We start from the raw sequence: 17,171 nt of genomic DNA on the forward strand, positions 1-17,171 counted from the left end.
TCTGTATGGAAAATCAACTCAAACACATTCTGATAATATTCATTTAGAAGTAAATTCAATATTGCATTTTGCAGATTGAGTTCCAACTTTCCTAATATGGTTTAATTTAGCTGCACAATTGCATAAACCAAATTTTTTGATGGTAAATGCCATATACAAATGCATCATTCTACTGCAATTCATAGTCATCATAGAGGACAGTAACACTTGATGTTTGAAAGAATAATCCATGCCTGTATTAGCTGGCATGTAGGCCTATTTATGGAGACGTACAAAAATATCTAAACATGAAAGCAAGAGAAGAAAGAAAAACATGGAGTGACTGCTGTCTCTTTGCTGTTAGATAATAGACTTAAATGATGTCATGTGAAAACCTGAGGAATTTGAGTCATGGCTATAATTTGTTAATGCTGTTTTCTTCATAATCTAATTCTTAAAGGCTTTGAACGTCTCAAAAGGTCAAGTCAAACTTAATTTTCTGAGAAGGTTACAAAGAAATAGGCGCTGGTAGCCAAAATAAATAATGCCCAAAGCTGCGCTGCAGTTTGGTGAGCGTGTTTGCAAGAGGATATGGGTCTGCAGCTGTGAGTTAATGAGTCTTATAGATAGATGTGTCAAAGCATTTCTCAAAAATGTATTGCAAGTTCTTAAACTACTGAAATATCAGGAAAACATTTCAACATTTAACCCTCTTAATGTACATTTAGATAATAAAAATAAACTAAATGTAGAATTTTTTTAGTTTAAATGTGAATTTTCTGGTGTGTGCATGTGTGTGTCGTTTGTATCACAGCGTTCTGAAAATGTCCACCAGCTGGACTTTCACATAGGTGCCCAAATGGCCCATCACAGGGCAGGAGAGAAGAGACCCTTTGGCCTGAGAGCAAAGCTTCTCCAGCACAGCTGCAATGACGCATCTTCCAGATGTCGCTCAGAGACTAATCGGTGTTTGGGGCTGAGAAAGAAACTATGGGCAGGGGGTGTTGGAGGGGTCTCACACACTCATATTTTAGCTTGAATTTGTGTCCACGGTCATGGTTCACTGCTACCCGTTTGTCATTAAACATGGTGATAATGTGGAAAGTCGTTTTTCTTTTTTTCAGGTTGGGTGCAGAGGTAAAGTGCACTGGTGGGGTGCAAACATGGCTGCAGTGGCTCTCAACCATCACAGCCCAGAGCTGTGTTGTAAATTAAACTGCTAAATTCTTGTGGAAGTGATGAGTGTTTGGCTTAGCGCTGACTCACAACCTAAACTCATAAACAGAGCTAACTCCCTTGTGTGTGCCCTCGCCTGCCATTTTAAGACCCTTTCACCATCCATCTTTATCAGCCCCACTGCCCCTTTCAGCAGAGCTACCAGCGCTCCTTCACCAGCACAGCCTCGCAATGGTTTTATCACCCCAACTGACAAATTGTGGGATATGATCCATATCTCTCAGCAATTAGTTCCAGGCTGTCTCAGTGGGAGGGGATACTGCCAAGTCTACCTTCAGTATATGCTCCGCTGATGCAGTGTGCGCTGCCACTTTCCATCTGATAGCCCCTCAGTTTTAACAGGAGCAGGCGGCAAAGCCATTCCATGAGCTATTAGAGAAGAGAGCAGCATTTGTGTCCGCTCCCTCTGAGGAGTGGACCAGGTGGGGGTGGCACTGAGGAGAAAGGGAGGGGGGTGGGGGGGGCGGGCAGGGGTATGTGCAGGCAATAGGCAGCAGACCGCTGTAAATCAACGATCACAGAAGAAGCAAATTACATTCTCGTCTATTTAGACTGAAGTTTTTAAAGAGACTGACTCCTGAGTCTCGGCTGAGGCTCATCATGCCGCCGCCAGCTCGCTTTACCACATCTGTCACATAGATCCTCTTTCATTACCAATAAACATTCTGCATGTAGCTATTATAGTTAGTGGAATCTAATAAGGTATAAGCATTGCTTTTTACAAAGCGTGCAAATCAATTTGGTTAAAAGTTTCTCTCTTTATCTGTGGCTTGTGCTGGCGTGTTGATGTATGGGATGAGCACAGGAAAAACACCTATGTGGAGTCTGGACTGGCTGTCATAGCTTTCTGCAAAAGACCAGTACAGCCAAATTCACACTCATGCGGATGCTTTTAAACCAGTTTTCAACTTAGCTAGTGAAAATATAATCCCATAGGGAGGTATCAAGAGGTAATACACAGTTTCCCGATTGTTAAAATATCAGTCAAGTACCAGCGGCAAGAGAGAAAATCACAATGGAGCTGAGTGGTGACAACCAAACCCAACAGGCAACTGTATTCCCGCCAGTATGGGTTTATGTTTCATAAAGGAATAAATAGGATTTGTGTAGATTGTAGGGGAGAAATTGTTGCAATGCATCAGTGTGAATGTTCTAACAGTTTCTTATTATTAGAATTTAAATGACTTTGGTACAGTGCTTCTGTACTCCTGATACTTATCAAGCTAATCCCACTCTCCTCTCAAATTCACACTCCTAGCTACTTTAATTAGCATAGTGCCAGTCTGGAAGGCAAGCAGGGAGGGAATCAGAGAGAGAGAGAGAGAGAGAGAGAGGGGAAAGAAGAGGGGAAGGAGAGAGGAGAAGGAGGAGGTGTGAAGGAGGGAGGGAGGATGGGGGGGGGGTATTGCGTGGTATGAGACAGAGGAGGATTTGTATGTTGAGGCTGGTTGCATCACCCCTCTGTGTTTTTGTGGATATGAAGTCAGCAGCACATTTTGTTTTGTCATTATCTCGGCTCTCGGTATTCATCTACCGAATGTTGCAAATTGGCTCCTGAAAGGCGTCACACATTCAGTACTTGTCTTTGACAAAATAATTCATGGAGGATTGTCTGAACGGGGAATTCTGAAATATAAGTGATCCTATTTAAGAGAAGCAACATAGAGAGGTTTTTACTGCAGTGCAGTGTCACGCGTTTACAATGTTTGGAGCGTGTATTATCACTGATCAGCGATAAGAAAAAGGCAAAATGCCTCTAGATCGCTAGGAATCGATTCTTTTGGCTGAGAGTGAATGGGAGATTAACGACAATGAACCGATGCAAGCAGCCAAACTTGAACTGGAGACTAAAATGTGTCACTGTACTGAATTGTACTGAATGTTGTGGTTGCAGGTTTGTTATCCGATTGCAGGTTTGAGGTTTGCATCTAAACCCTCTTCTGGTTGTGCTGTAGAACAACCTTCACCCTTTGTCCTCCTCCAGCTGTGTCTTCCTTCAAGTCTTCCTCTTTTGTTTCACAAGCAGGAGCTAAGCTTGACTTCTAAGATGGGTTACTGCTCTTCTATCCCCCATTCCCTCCCAAAACTTTCTCCACAATGATTCAGAGATGCGGTGCAGATGTGTCCAAGTGCACTGGATGCGGGGAAGCCTTTTAGTCCGTGACAACGAGACAGAAGTGAGCCACATGAATTCGGCTGCACATTTGTAGGTAGAGAGGGAGACATGGAGGAGCGCTGCAGCTCTCTGTGCTGCAGAGAATTAAACCGGATTGTGGGGAAAGCAGAGGAGAATCTGTGGTCCAAGGTGACTTTGTGATCAGGTTCCAGAGCGGAGCCTCAAATCCTCAGCTTCAGGCTGTGTGTGAGTTTGTGTGAGAGCGCACGTGTTTATGTGCAAGTGTGTGCTCGCAATGTATGCATGTTTGTGATGGCGTATGGGCACTTGTGCGCATGTGTGTCACCACTTGTGCACATGTTTATCCCAGTCTGTGCTGACAGCCTGATGATTGTTGGAGAAAGCACTCAGTCGGTGACACATGCTCCTCTCTTGTCCCATTTATACAGTATATACAGCGTTAAAGTGGACACATTGCATCTGCATTTGTGCACAATAACTCAGTAGAGCTGCTTTAAGTAGATTTAGTGTATTCACATAGCCTGTTCAAAGACTAAGAAGTTCTGCCAGTTCCTGTAAATTAGGAGAATTTACTCCCTGTGAGCTGAATGGATGGAAAAGATTGTCTCAGAGAAATTTTAACAGCAAATACGTTTTGCAAGAAACAAAACAAAACGTTGATACTCAAGGTATCAGCCGAACGCTGAATGGAAACTTGTTTAATTTGTCTTCCCTGCAGTGTCTGCTTGTAGCCACTAAAACATGATTTAACTTATTTATGGTTATGCTTAGCCACTCACAGCACTTGGTCATCGTGGTATTGATTTAATACTGAAACTTTGTTTTGCCTAAAGGTAACCTCAGATGAGACTATCAGGATTCTGTCCCGTGTCTCTGGTGTCCTGTGCCCATAACCCTCCCAACAACTTTCATGCTGTCGAAAAACTACCACTTCCTTCACTGGAATAAAGGGTTGCTAGAGAACATAATTCAATCACCAATTTCCTCACAAAAATGTAATTTGCAAAACATTTTAGTGGTATAAAAACTTTTCAAAGAGGCAGTGTCAGATCAGAAGGGAAACATCTTTCCAGTAGTTTTACAATTACTGGCTGAAAGAAGTGACGCACTGACAGCTGAGGGACACATTTTTGGTCTTTCCTGGTCTCACCCAAGACTATTTCAAATTTCAATTGCATGAAGGTGAAAACAAGCTCAATAATTATGATGGATTTTATTAGCAAAAATATCCAAATTTACATTAAATCTACAGTGAGAAGCACCATTACTTTTGTAAAGGAAATGCCTGGTAGAGCAGCTACAAATGAATATATGTACTGAGAGCAAAAATTAAAAAAACGACTTCCCCGTTTAAGTGTTTTGTGTCTGCCATGATGGAACACCTCCTTCCTAAGCTTGGATGACAAAGGGGGAAGGAAGTGAAAGTGAACATAAAAGAAGGGTGGGGTGAGTGGATGAGGTCGGAGGTGAAGTGGCACTGTGGGGTGGGGTGAGGGGGAGTGTGTGGAAGGAAGGGGTGTGCCCCCCGTGCCCCCTCCCCTGGGCCAGGCAGCTGTTTGTCTGGCCCAGTAGGAGCTTAGTTCAGACCTTGGACCACGCTCCACTACATCCCAATAGCAGAAATTTCACTGGAGCCACACACCACATTTGTTTTGGAATATCTGATTGAGCGACTCAGACGGGGTCTTTAGAGGCGATTGGGCTTGAGATAAAATTTTCCTGTTGGTTTTCCAGTTGCATAATTGAGGTTCGCCAGACACAGTCGTCGCCTGTTGCATCCCATTTTCTTTTTAGGAAGCTCTCACAACTAAACCTAACTATAAGCAAAAAAAAAAAAAAAATCACTGGGTCTTTTACAGAGGCAGTGACTGTGTGGGAAAAGAACCACATTCAAATTAAGATCTCTGTTGGGCTGAGATCCCTTGTAGGCCTATACGAGTTTATATGTATGTTTGTGTGTACAAAAAAAGAGGCAGCCCCCGAAAAGCAGTGAGTATGTCGCTGTGTAAGTCCCCTTGAAAGTGTCCCTCTTTAAGACCTGTTTAAAAGGGACGCCCCCTCTTTGTGCCCACTGTTCTCCGTGGCGTATGGAGGGGCTTTTGTCCCCCTCTTTCATGTGTTCTCACAATAGCCCGGGCCGTTTGAAACACAACAGTAGATGAACTGCGCTGACAGTGTATTAAACTCTGATGAATTGCCTGTGCGAGGCATAGATCAATGTCCTTCAACCCTTAGCACACAGTGAAGCCTGGGCCTTGTCTTGGTTAAATGGAACAGGTTGCTGGCTCTTTTCAAAAGGCCCTGATTATATTCGTGTTTTGTTGAAGCAGAAGCCTTTTTAAAATGTGTAAATCTTTGCGGTTCAAAAGAGTCCTATTTTTCCCCCTTTCATTCAGGCAATTGACATTGTGTGTCTGCGCTTTAGTGCTGCTCATTTTGCGAGCATTTTGCTGTTTGCAGCCTTAGAATTCTGTGTCTCGACTCTAAAGTTAAAACACTTTCTTCAAACTGACTTTTAAAGCTTTAAAACAACCACATTAAAGCAGCACGGTGTAACATAGCAGTTGATGTTTCTCTGTATCTCCAGAGAAGTGATGGCCTCTCTCAAAGCCTCTAATAGTTTCACAAACATAGCTGAGGTGTGTGATGTAGAGACTGGTGGCCTACCTCTGACCTTTAAATGACTTCTTCCCTCTGAAGGAGGCTTAGGGCAGCCTGTTTACACAGATCACAGCTTCAACCACTTAAGAACAACAGGGACAGACCACTGAGCTCTCTATGGCAGCTCCCACAGGGACTGCTGACTCTCAGCTACCACCAGCACCACCACTCACATTAACCGGCAGATTAATCACAGGTGGCAGGAGCCAGCCGACTCTGCAGAGGGTCCTCTGCAGTCAAATGCTCACTGCACAAGCATAAATTGAGTTTTAGTGAATGCAAGATAAAACAAAACCAATTTGAAACCTGCAGGAGTTCAACATTCAAAGCTGAAAATGAGTTTTAAAAAAAAAAAACAACAAAGAATTTCAACTGTGAAATTGTGTGTTTTATAAGACTTTAATTTCTTCTGTAGGTGTGGTTCAGCAACAGACGAGCTCGGTGGCGTAAACAGGCCGGGGCCAATCAACTAGCGGCCTTCAACCACCTGCTTCCTGGAGGATTCCCACCTACAGGCATGCCAACTTTACCCACATACCAGCTACCGGAGTCCAGCTACCCCAGCACCACGCTATCGCAGGGTAAGGCGACACAATAGACTTCCATCTGAAACATACAGTATGCTCCGAGTTTTAGAATTTTAGTAGATCACATTAGTGCTGTTTATTTGGGGTATGCCATCCATTCGTTCATGTTAATAACACTGTAATTATATATGAAGCATTTGCTGCACATAAGAACCTACAGCAAGTAATTATCTTTACAATCACAGCTTTGTCACAGTGGGAAAGAAACAAGCCTTTACTTCATATGTGTCCTTTGCAACACCTTTAATGTATAAACATGACTATAAATTGGTAAAAGAATTTGAGGGAAGGACATTTAATGGTTGATTTCTGACCTCCTGAACTTACATTTGTCTCCTGTTTTTATTTCTAAGCACAATTTCTTGGATTTGTTCTTACCTGTGCACTTTTTTTTTTTGCTGTCAGAGGGCAGCAGTACATTGCACAGACCCCAGCCCCTGCCTCCATCCTCCATGCACCAGGGAGGTCTGAGTGCTGACAGCAGCTCTGCTTATGGCCTGTCGTCCAATCGCCACAGCTTCTCCAGCTACTCTGATACTTTCATGAGCCCTTCAGCATCCAGCAACCACATGAACCCTGTTGGCAACGGGCTCTCCCCACAGGTCAGTCCACATTTCCACATCTATTCCCCTATAGGTAGTGTTCACATTCTTCCTCCTCCACCTCCTCCTCCTCCTCCTCCTCCTCTCACTGTTCAGAATATGTAATTGTATTTGACTGAAATTAAAATTCTGAAACAGCATGTTCAGCAAAATAACTGCCAGTGTGGGCTTTTATGTTCGCCTTCCAAAGCCCTGGATTTATTCTAGCTATTCTAAATTGCTACATTTGTAAAACAATTGGATTAACATCAACAAATTAAAATTCATCTTGATAGTACCGCAAGTACTCAAGCTGCTCCAAACAGCGGTTTTTCGACTTTCCTGGGACATCTAAATCCTTGCGCTGTGCAGTGAGAACACATGCAGATGAAATAATTAGCTAAAGCTTATAAATGTAGACCCATAATCTTCTTCACGTAATTGTCTGCAGCTGGAAGACTCCTGTGCTATGTGTGATTTTCTTCTTGTCTCTTCACTGTATGATTTCCAGGCAGCTCAATGTACAGAGTGACGAGGGTGTTGCGTTTTTCCGCTCCTGCTGGTCACTTCACCTGCTCCCGTACGCTCCTTCTTAGGTTCCTAGATTTCCTAATTCTAGTTTAAATCTGTGCAAGACCCAAAAATATCTATGATCTCTGTGCCATCTTAATGTGTGATACTGTATGTGCAGGTTTGTGCGCTCCGTTTACTGCTAAGCGCTAGATTTCACATGTTAACCTCTTTGGACACCTCCCTTAATGAGCATTTAAATGCGACTTTATGGTAAGGGTGAGCTTTAAGTAGCACAGAATGAAAAATGATTTGTATTGATGCACATCGTGTGTACGGAGTGAATTATACACAATTACCCATCAATACTGGCCAGTCTTGCCCACCCTCACCAACAAGATGTGGTTAACAGGCAGAAAATAAGATTGAAATGGTGTGTAAAGAGTTGAAAATGAATTTCAATGCTGCATTTGTCCACAATTACCCCGTCGTTCACACGTGTTTTATTGGGAGTTTTTTTTTTTTTCTTCAAATATTTCTCAAAGCAGATTGGAAACATTCTTGGTATTACCCTCTTTCTTCAGAGAAGAAAGAATTAAGGATTTTGTGACAAAAAAGAGATTTTCTCTCCTGCTGGAGCGACGGAGGATAACATGGAGGCTCACAGCGTGTTTGATTGTTAATCGTGGCACAGGGGCTTTAACTGCTAATGCTCTCACTGCAAACCTGCACAAAAACACCAGGAACATGGAGTCGTTTTTTTTTTTTTTTTTTTTTTTTTTTTTTTTTTTTTTGTGGGGGGCACATGCATGTGGTGTGGATGTTTTGATGTGTCACACCATGTTTGCACTGCACAGAATTGAAATGTATTGAATGCATGCAGAATGCTGTGTGGCATTCCTATCAGTCTCTCAGCATGGAGATGAATGTTCCCACTGACAGCAGAATCAGAGTTCACTCTGTGGTGCAGGGTCCTGCTGGGCTGGGCAGCCTCTCTCTCTCCTTCTCTCCCTCTCTCCCTCTCTCTCTCTCCCTCTCTCTGTCACTTCACAAACATGCAGCTATCCACAACACAGGAAACTTGCACAATAAGCATTCACTTCACCTTGTCCAGGCCAGACCTTGCTTTGTCTTTGCTTGCATTTAAACAAATTTTTACTCAAACAGCGATTCAGTTTCAACTTAGGAAAATTATCAAAACACATTCGACACCTTGCAGTTTATTTTTTTATGATTTACAGCATGTTTTTCCCTCTCCTGTTTCCCCTCCACTGTAATGTGAAAAAAAAGGAACACAAACAGACTCTCTATCGAGATGGAAATGAGAATTTGATATTGTAAGTTACAGACAGCATCTGTTTGCAGGAGATATGCTTGTGCATTGGTATGTGTGAGCGATTTCTTCAAGTGTCTGGCATTGATGGCCTAGCGGTTGCTGTAAAGATTGACAAAAATTCTCTGATTCCCAGTAAATGGGCTGTGGTGGCGAGGTGCCAAGTCTGTAATGGAATCCTGCAGCGTTCAGCAGTCCCGACAGGAGCTCGCGTCCATCCCAATCCCATAACCTATCCCGACAGCACACATTTTCCCATTACAGGCGGTGGAAAAGCTATCCACTCTCAAACTGGTTGCTGTCATTGTGGGATGTACAGCGTGTTTGGCTGGTTGAGGGAGTGCAGTGTATTAGAGGTGGTGAGACTGAAGCTGTGCATGGCTGGGCAAAAGGTATGAAACCAGAAGTGTGTTTTGTTGTTGGTCTTGTTTCATTTAGCGGCACAGCAGGTGTTAGAAAGAAGGACAGGCAAGGGCACAGAGGACAGGCATTCCAGTATTTTTTCAGCCATCTTTACCTGAAGATTTAAGCTGATGTCTGCCTTTTTTATTTTGGTATTTTTAATTTTTTATATTTCACTTGAAATAGGCCTGTGTGTTCACCCCTATGTCACAATGCTTCAAATTTGAATCTTGCAAAACAAATAAAAAATATTTGTTTTGGACAGACAGCATTGTTTTCACTGAAGAGGTCTTTGCGCTTTGACAGCCAAGACACAGTCATCTCTCAAGAACATTGTATATTTTGAGCAAAACCCGATAATATGAAGCTGAAAAGAGCATTTTAGATACTTTTCAAATGATTCTTTGAAGCGGTGTTCATGTACATGGCATTTGTGGGGAGACATTTGGGCTGAATTCCTCATTACTGCATGACAGGGACACCTGCTGGGAGAGGAAAGAAAACAACTGAACTGCACTGGAGAGCTGAAGCCATAGCAAGAGGAGCTCAGTGGCAGAGCTTGGGTTTCACTCCTCAGAGAAATTTCTAGAAATGGCAACAGGGAATAAAAAGAACAAAAAGCATTTCTCTCGCCGGCCGAATTTGGGAAATGCACTGTTGAATGCATGCAGTGATGTTGTACGGTGTCCGCAGATGATTCAACATGATAGAAACAGCTGGAAGTCAGTGAACTCTATAGGTATGGTGGATAGAGAGATTTTATTGCCGTTTTTGATGAAGGAAGTTCGCAAAGTTTTGTGAGGAACTTTTTTTCTGTTTTGCAGTTTTATGAAAGTGTTGTGTGTTTTGGAATGACAAGGATGTGTGTGTGTGTATGTGTATCTGAGGAGGGCCTTTGGGCTGTGTGAGTGGGCTGGGCCTCCACACATACACACACACACACACACACACACACACACGTACACGGGATCAGAGGCAGAGCGGCTCTCACCCCTGCCTCCCTTTGATCTGTGTCCCCAGGCCTGCCTGCCCGCGCGGCGCTGCACCGTACCACGCACGCTGACACCATGCTCACCAGCGACTCCCCACAACTGTCTGAGAGAGATAAGCCAGGGGAGACTCCAAACTGTGCTGCTGCTCTTCCATTAGCTAGCGCAGACGCTTCTTTTAAAAACGGGATGAATTATTTTTAAGAAGCAAGCTCTGCTGTTGCCAAAAAAAAAAAAAAAAAAAAAAAAAGGAGAGGGGAAAATGTACGGAACAATCTGGAGCTCTGGCTTCATTCCGCCTCCCTCCCTGACTTCTAACAAGACATTCTGCACCTGAATACCAATGAGAGGGGGAGATTCATGTAGTCCCCCACATTATTAAAACTTGGGCATTAAGCCTCTCACCGGGCACTGTGTCAGCTGGCAGGCTCCACTGACAACAAATCAAAGGGGATGAGCACATAGCCTGCATTCATAGCTCAGCCACTCGCAGTGCAAGAGGGGGAATACATACTGGTTAATTAGAACTCCCATTAAAACAAATACTGTTTCAATTTGGCAAGTATAAAAAAAGATGTAAGAGGCTTTCAGAAAAAAGAGACCTGCTGTTGGCAGCTGCCAAGAAAATCCAGGGACTGTAAATCATATCCACTGGCTATACTGTTTCTGAACAGATTATTAGTGTTTGCTGTTGTTTTGCAACACTTTTGAACTCTGAGGAAAGATTCTCCATCTGTGGCACCAGAAATGAACCTCTGCACACACCGTGGTTGTTGTGTTGCGTCGGCCTTCCTCCTCCACATGCTCATGCATCTTGGTTTGTCTCTGCAGTTTGCAGACAGTTATATTCCTGCAAAGCTTTTATGATGATGTAACTAACAGCACTTATTTTTTTTCAGTCTAAACTCGAAACCTTGTGGCACTTGTAGAGCAGCATCGTGGTCATAGCTGCCGCTTTACAGACCTCAATTTGCAAGTAGCTGAGACAGTGCTGCAGTTTGATACCCTTCTTTATACCTGAGCCATTTGTTGCTCACTTCATCTTTTATGTCTCTCGAGCACCCAAGTGAAGCCATTTTCCTTTTCATTCCAAAATATTTTTGGTCGGAGCTTTGTGTATTCATCATCTATTTTTCACCTACCAACCTTCCTTCCCTCCATTTGGCTTTTTGTCATCCCATGATGCCTTGCCAATAGTGCTTTGCTCTCTCTCTGTCTCTCTCTCTCTCTCTCTCTCTCTCTTTCTCTCTCCCCACCTTCCTCTCCTGCTCCAACTCTCTCCCCTGGAGAGGCAGCTCTTCTCCCTACGCCCAGATGAAAGGCTATGGCGGACAATAAAAATGCTATTTAAATGCAAGGGTGTTTGTGTGCGGGTGAGAGATATTTCCTGCTGAAAGTGAGCTGCTGCATCCTGATAAATAGTAAATATAAGGGAATGTGATTTACATTTATCTTGCAGAGGCAGCCAATATGAATTTCAGTAAATCCTAGAAGATGGGGATTTAAGGAGGAAAATGACTGAGACTGATTCACATGCTGTGTGTCCCACGCAGTTGAAATGCCTATAAGGTGGAGAGTGGTACTGCCTTTATTAAAGTATAGGCACAGACATCGATCCTATCTAAAATACCTATTACACACAGGCATACAGTGTCTCACATGCTCATCTGTGGAGATTTCCAGCCTCATACACACACAATTTGAAGGTGACTCGCCTGAAATAATAATGATAATAATAATAATAATAAAACCAATAATAATAATAATAAAACTAACAATAATAATAATAATAACAATAATAATCCTAATTATAATAATAGTAATAATTATAATAATAATAATAGCTACTTGAAATAGCAGGCTGCTGGGCAGGTGAAGTGTCTGTGAGGCATACGCATCCCCCTTCTCTACGGGGTCAAGGGTCAGGGTGCAGAGGGTTATGGGACGGCTGGGGAAGATGGAGGGCTGGTTTGCTGTGAACCTGCCCTGCTAGCCGGAGGTTTGGGATGCTGTCTAGCTGCATGTGGTTCCCGTTAGTTCCAGATGCCACTCTGACAGGTGCATAGCTGTGATTAATACTCTCTCTGACTTTTTCTCTTCTCACCCACGTTTTCTCATCCTGTCCCTCCTTCCCCTCTGTCTCTCCCTGCATGTCCCTCACTGCTTCTTGACTTTCTCCACTTACCCTCTCATTCACTCATAGACTCATATTCATGACCCTTTAGCAAAGTTGATTCAACACTCACAGTTTTCTTGGCCTTTGTAAAAAAGAAAAAAAAAAGAAAAAAAAAGAAAAAGAAAAGAAAATATGAGTATCTCCTGCCGGCATGCTTCATTTCACGTGTCTCTTTCTCTCTCCTCTTTTCTTCCTCCTGACAATAAGATGAGAATATGGGAGGTGGTTGGGTCCTCAGCTGGTTGTCTCATGCAGCAGCTCTCCCTTCTCAGTCTCCAGCTGAGAGCTATTTCACTATTTATTTACATGTAATTATGGCTATGAGGTGCAGATATTAACACTGTCAAGAACAATTTGACCTGACATTTTTCACTAGACCTGGCCCCTGCTGTTTTTAGCAAACAACCCCCACCCCTCTCCTCCTCCTCCTCCTCCTCCTCCTCCCCCCTTTTTCTCCTCCACTCCCTCGATCCGCCTCGCTTTCCTTCTGGAGCTGCTCCCTCAGACACACACAGGCCCTGCCTCGCTGAAACCACTCTCCTGGAATCAGAAAATCTGCCGTTTAATTTAGAAGAGGCGTTGGTGCAAGGTGCGGAGAGTTGAAGTCTCTGTGTGTGTGCATGCGTGTGTGTGTGTGTGTGTGTGTGTGTGTGTGTGTGTGTGTGTGTGTGTGTGTGTGTGTGCGCATGTGTGCGTGTGTGTCTGTGTGTCTGTCTGTCTGTGTGTCTGTGCGCGTGTGTGTGCGCTTTGAAGGGGCCTCTCTTGTTCCCAGTGGCTGAATCCATCCCATAGTTACTCAAGCATATCACTAGCAGAGAATAGAGGATTGCTCCCCACACGTTCTCCAATTGCAGTCCAATAGACGGCATATTAACCTCTGGTTAGTGCAGGGCCAAGTTTATGGCTTATACTGTGGGATGTTTAGGAGGGAGGGGAGACCTTCCTCCAGCTTGTGCAGCTGTGCTTTCTTGAACACTAAGGCTAGCATGCGCTAAAGTGGGCTAGAGAGGATTTAGCTTAATGGAAATTTGCAAAGAGACACAGAGGAGGTGTGGATAACCCTAAAATAGATTTATATTCTATTCCATTTCTACTTGTTTTAGCTTCCTTTGTATGAGTGAGCAGCTTGATGGAGCACAGGGAGAAGAGACACCGGCGCGGGACAGCTAACATGTTGTGAGGAGTGACAGCTTGTTCCAGTGCCCGCTAATCGTCCTCATCTGTGCCTGACTTGTCAATGCCCAGATTCTGTCAGTGCCAATCAGCCTCTTAATTGAACACAATTAGCACCCCTCCCCAACCCCCCCATATGCACCACATTCTTCAAAGGCCCATTTCTCTCCCTCCAGCACCAAACCCCACCACCCCCAACCCTTCCTCTCATTCTACCTCTCATTCTGCTTCTGTCTCTTCATCCTATGGTGGAAGACACTTTTCAGTTTTTATTAATGTGCCACAGCCAATTAACGCGGTGGCATGCAGGCCAGAGCCCGTCATCTGCTGCCTGCCACCATCCCGGCTGTCTGCTGCGGCCCCACGCCACCCCTCGCGCCACCTCCACCGTGACCAAAACGCTTTAATTCAATTTATGCAATCACTGTTATTTTTAAATAGTCATTTTGTCTGCTCAGATGAGGGGCCTTACTGCCTGCTGGGCCGGCCCTCTCATGTGAGGGATGGGGGAAGGGTGGGATGTTGTGGGAGCAGGAGTCGACTGACTTCGGGGGGGGGGGGGGGCGGGGGTTCCCTGATATTTTCATTTGTTATTTACCTCTTTCATTTTTGTTTTATTTCAGGTTACTAGGTGTTTGATTCTGATTTTGTAAACAAGGATTTGAGGCACTGAAAAGTACATTTTTATTTAACAAGTTATCAAAGAAAATATCTGAATTAGCTCTGCATACACATATATTGTCAAGAGTCTATCTTCAATATTTTGGCTGTTCTCAAAGTCAGACTCTTTCCAGTAGCTAGGATCTGTGTGACTCCTGGGTCACAGAATTAAACACTATTCTCTTCCTGTAATCACGCCCTCAGGACTGGCCTTCAAATATTGATCTGAAATTCAGTGCCATCACTGTGGATCTTTAATCACTCTCTGCTGAAGCGAGTATCAGCCAGGCAGATCTGCTAAGGTGCAGGATGCCATTCTGCACCACTCAGATAACTTACAGACATTTGGAGTGCTCATTTTTCCCTGTCTGCCCCGGTGACCTCTGCCTAACTTAAAGGTACATCTTGGGGGCATTTTGATTTGGGCAGAACGGGGAGCTATCGGTGACAGAGGAACTAATCCAGTCTTGCGCAGATTAAGAGTATTTGTGGAGTGGGGTGTGTTGGCGCTGGCGCCGGGAATGGAACAGAAGGGGCTCCTATCAGCTCTCCAGGCAGGCTAGCCCTCAGGCCAGTGCAGTCCTACAGGAGTCTTTGTACTTCCCAAAGCCTCCACTTTTCCTCTCACTCAGTCTATATCACTTTCTCTTCTCTCTTCTGCCCCCCCCCCACCCTCTTTCCATAGGCTCTCATATTTTCACTGCTCCATTTCCCCTCTTTACATTTGTGAATTTGTGTTGTTTTAGTCCAACACAAGAGTTCAAGTGCCCAGTTGTTATCGTCACTTACCTGAATGGGGACAAACAGTTGCGATATGGTTTCTGTGAGTCACGGATCTAAGATACGTCAAGTCCATACTTTAAAAAGACATAGTGCTGCATATTTCAGTGTTGCACAAGGTGTTAGAATAAAATAGTAGAAGTGCAATAACATCAACAATTTAAAAAAAATAGTGGTCTTGCTGCACATCTGCATCCTCTTTCTTTACTGACTTTGTTCCCCTTCTTTTTGTTTTTATTTTTTCTTGTCTCACTCTCCCAGTGTTTCTCGCAGCTCTGTCTCTGTCTCATTGTTTTATTCTGGAAGGAAATCCAACAAAGAACAACTCGTCAAACATTCGTGCAGACAAAAAAAAAATGTAATTTGACTGTTGAAGAAATTAGGGAGGTATGAAAGGGCCTCTTTTTGTGTCTCAAGTGCACTATTTATTTATCTGAAAGGATGCACATTGTATCAATTTACACTTCCCCATTCACTTCGCCACAGGCTGGAGGGCTCAGAAGTTGAGAGAATTAATTACTTTTTTATTATTATTTATAAAGTAATCTATCTGTAGAGAGGGAGCGGAAAAAGGAGAAGGAGAGGGTGAGGGGAGGGGTGTGTGAGAGAGGCAGGGAACGCCCTGGAGCATTGTCCTTTAAACTAGGTCCTGGCTCGCATTATCTCCCAAACCAGCACTCACACAACGTCAAACAACAAACGAACTCTGGTGCTGCTGAGGACGCTGTATGCAAGGAAAGAGAGGGAGGTGGTGAGGGGTTGGGGGAGAGGAGTGGAGAGGGAGGAAGGGAGGGAGGGAAGTAGAGAGGGATGGAGAGACGCAGGGAACGAGTGTTTCTCCACAAAAGTATGTTAGGAAACATAATGTAGTTAAGATTTTTTTTTTTCTCTGCTCTAAGATTTTACACCAATTTAAACTCTACAAGTCGTGTTTAATGTACCTGTGTTTACACTGAGATGTGTACTTTAGAAATCTGAGCTACATCCTGGTGCAAATGACAGTCAGTCACTGAAACAGCATCAAATACTGTTTCAGCAACAACCTGGTCGATCCAAAATCACATCATCTTAATGTCTAGCTGTGTGTATTTTATATGTGAAAAAAAGTAAGAAAGTAAGTAAGTAAGAAAAAGCACTTTATTCCCAAATATGCTGGCCAGGAGTTTGAGAGGGGTTTTGAATCAACACCACCAGCAGGAATACTACACTTTATGCCAGAATTTAATATCTATAAAGTTTTATTTTACATAGTGTGTAGTATGTGAGGGTATCCAGCAGCAAATGTTTTTTACGAGCTAATGTGACTAAAGCAATGTGACTAAGCTAAAGTAACACTTGAATGTGATCTGAAAGAACTTTATGGCGACATCAAAGTAGCAATTAAAACTGACCCAAGGATAACATAAGAGATGTGGACTAGTCAGACAGCTTTGAGTCGTGTTTAGAGGCTGAAGTGGCTCTCAACTCAAATCCGACCCGGCACCTTATAGATGAGCTCACCTCTATCTGTACCTTCATCAGATTGGGAGGATTGGCAGTCAGATTTTTATGTGAGCAAAAAATACAATTTGCACACAGCTAACAAAAACCTTATAACTCCAGAAGAGTTTACCTTTTCCCCTCTAGAAAACCCTTCAATCATTAAGACAGGATCCTCTTCTTTTTTTTTTTTTTTTTTTTCTTTTTTTGAAGGATAGCTACATCCTCACAGATGACAACACTTGTCAGACTCATAAGCGGCCGATCCATCCTAATTCACTAAAATAGCAAAACTGCAGCAACGTCAATGATAAGAAGTCATTTTCTTTTGAAGAACTTTTATGAGCATGAAGAGTAATCGAGCCAATTGTTGGCTATTCTGTTTCATAAGGAAGCGATGTAATCGAGCTTCAATTAACCAATGACTAAAATGGACTCTTGCCCTCCAGCTGTCTCGCTCAGGACACTTAACAAGCCCCCCCACCCCC

General features: G+C 43.5%; 1 protein-coding gene across 1 annotated transcript in view; it reads left to right on the forward strand.

The window, feature by feature from the left end:
• pax7a (paired box 7a) overlaps window positions 1-17,171 on the forward strand; it is a 47,104-nt gene that overhangs the window by 23,982 nt on the left and 5,951 nt on the right. The window contains exons 6-7 of the mRNA XM_087175145.1: window positions 6,429-6,594; window positions 7,006-7,202. Of these exons, the coding sequence (XP_087031271.1) occupies window positions 6,429-6,594; window positions 7,006-7,202 (363 nt within the window). The remainder of the gene's footprint in view (window positions 1-6,428; window positions 6,595-7,005; window positions 7,203-17,171) is intronic.

The sequence above is a fragment of the Seriola lalandi genome, unplaced genomic scaffold, assembly GCF_002814215.2.
Source record: "Seriola lalandi dorsalis isolate HSWRI2012SDOR001 ecotype SW California unplaced genomic scaffold, Sedor1 jcf7180002054419, whole genome shotgun sequence".
Lineage (NCBI taxonomy): Eukaryota > Metazoa > Chordata > Actinopteri > Carangiformes > Carangidae > Seriola > Seriola lalandi.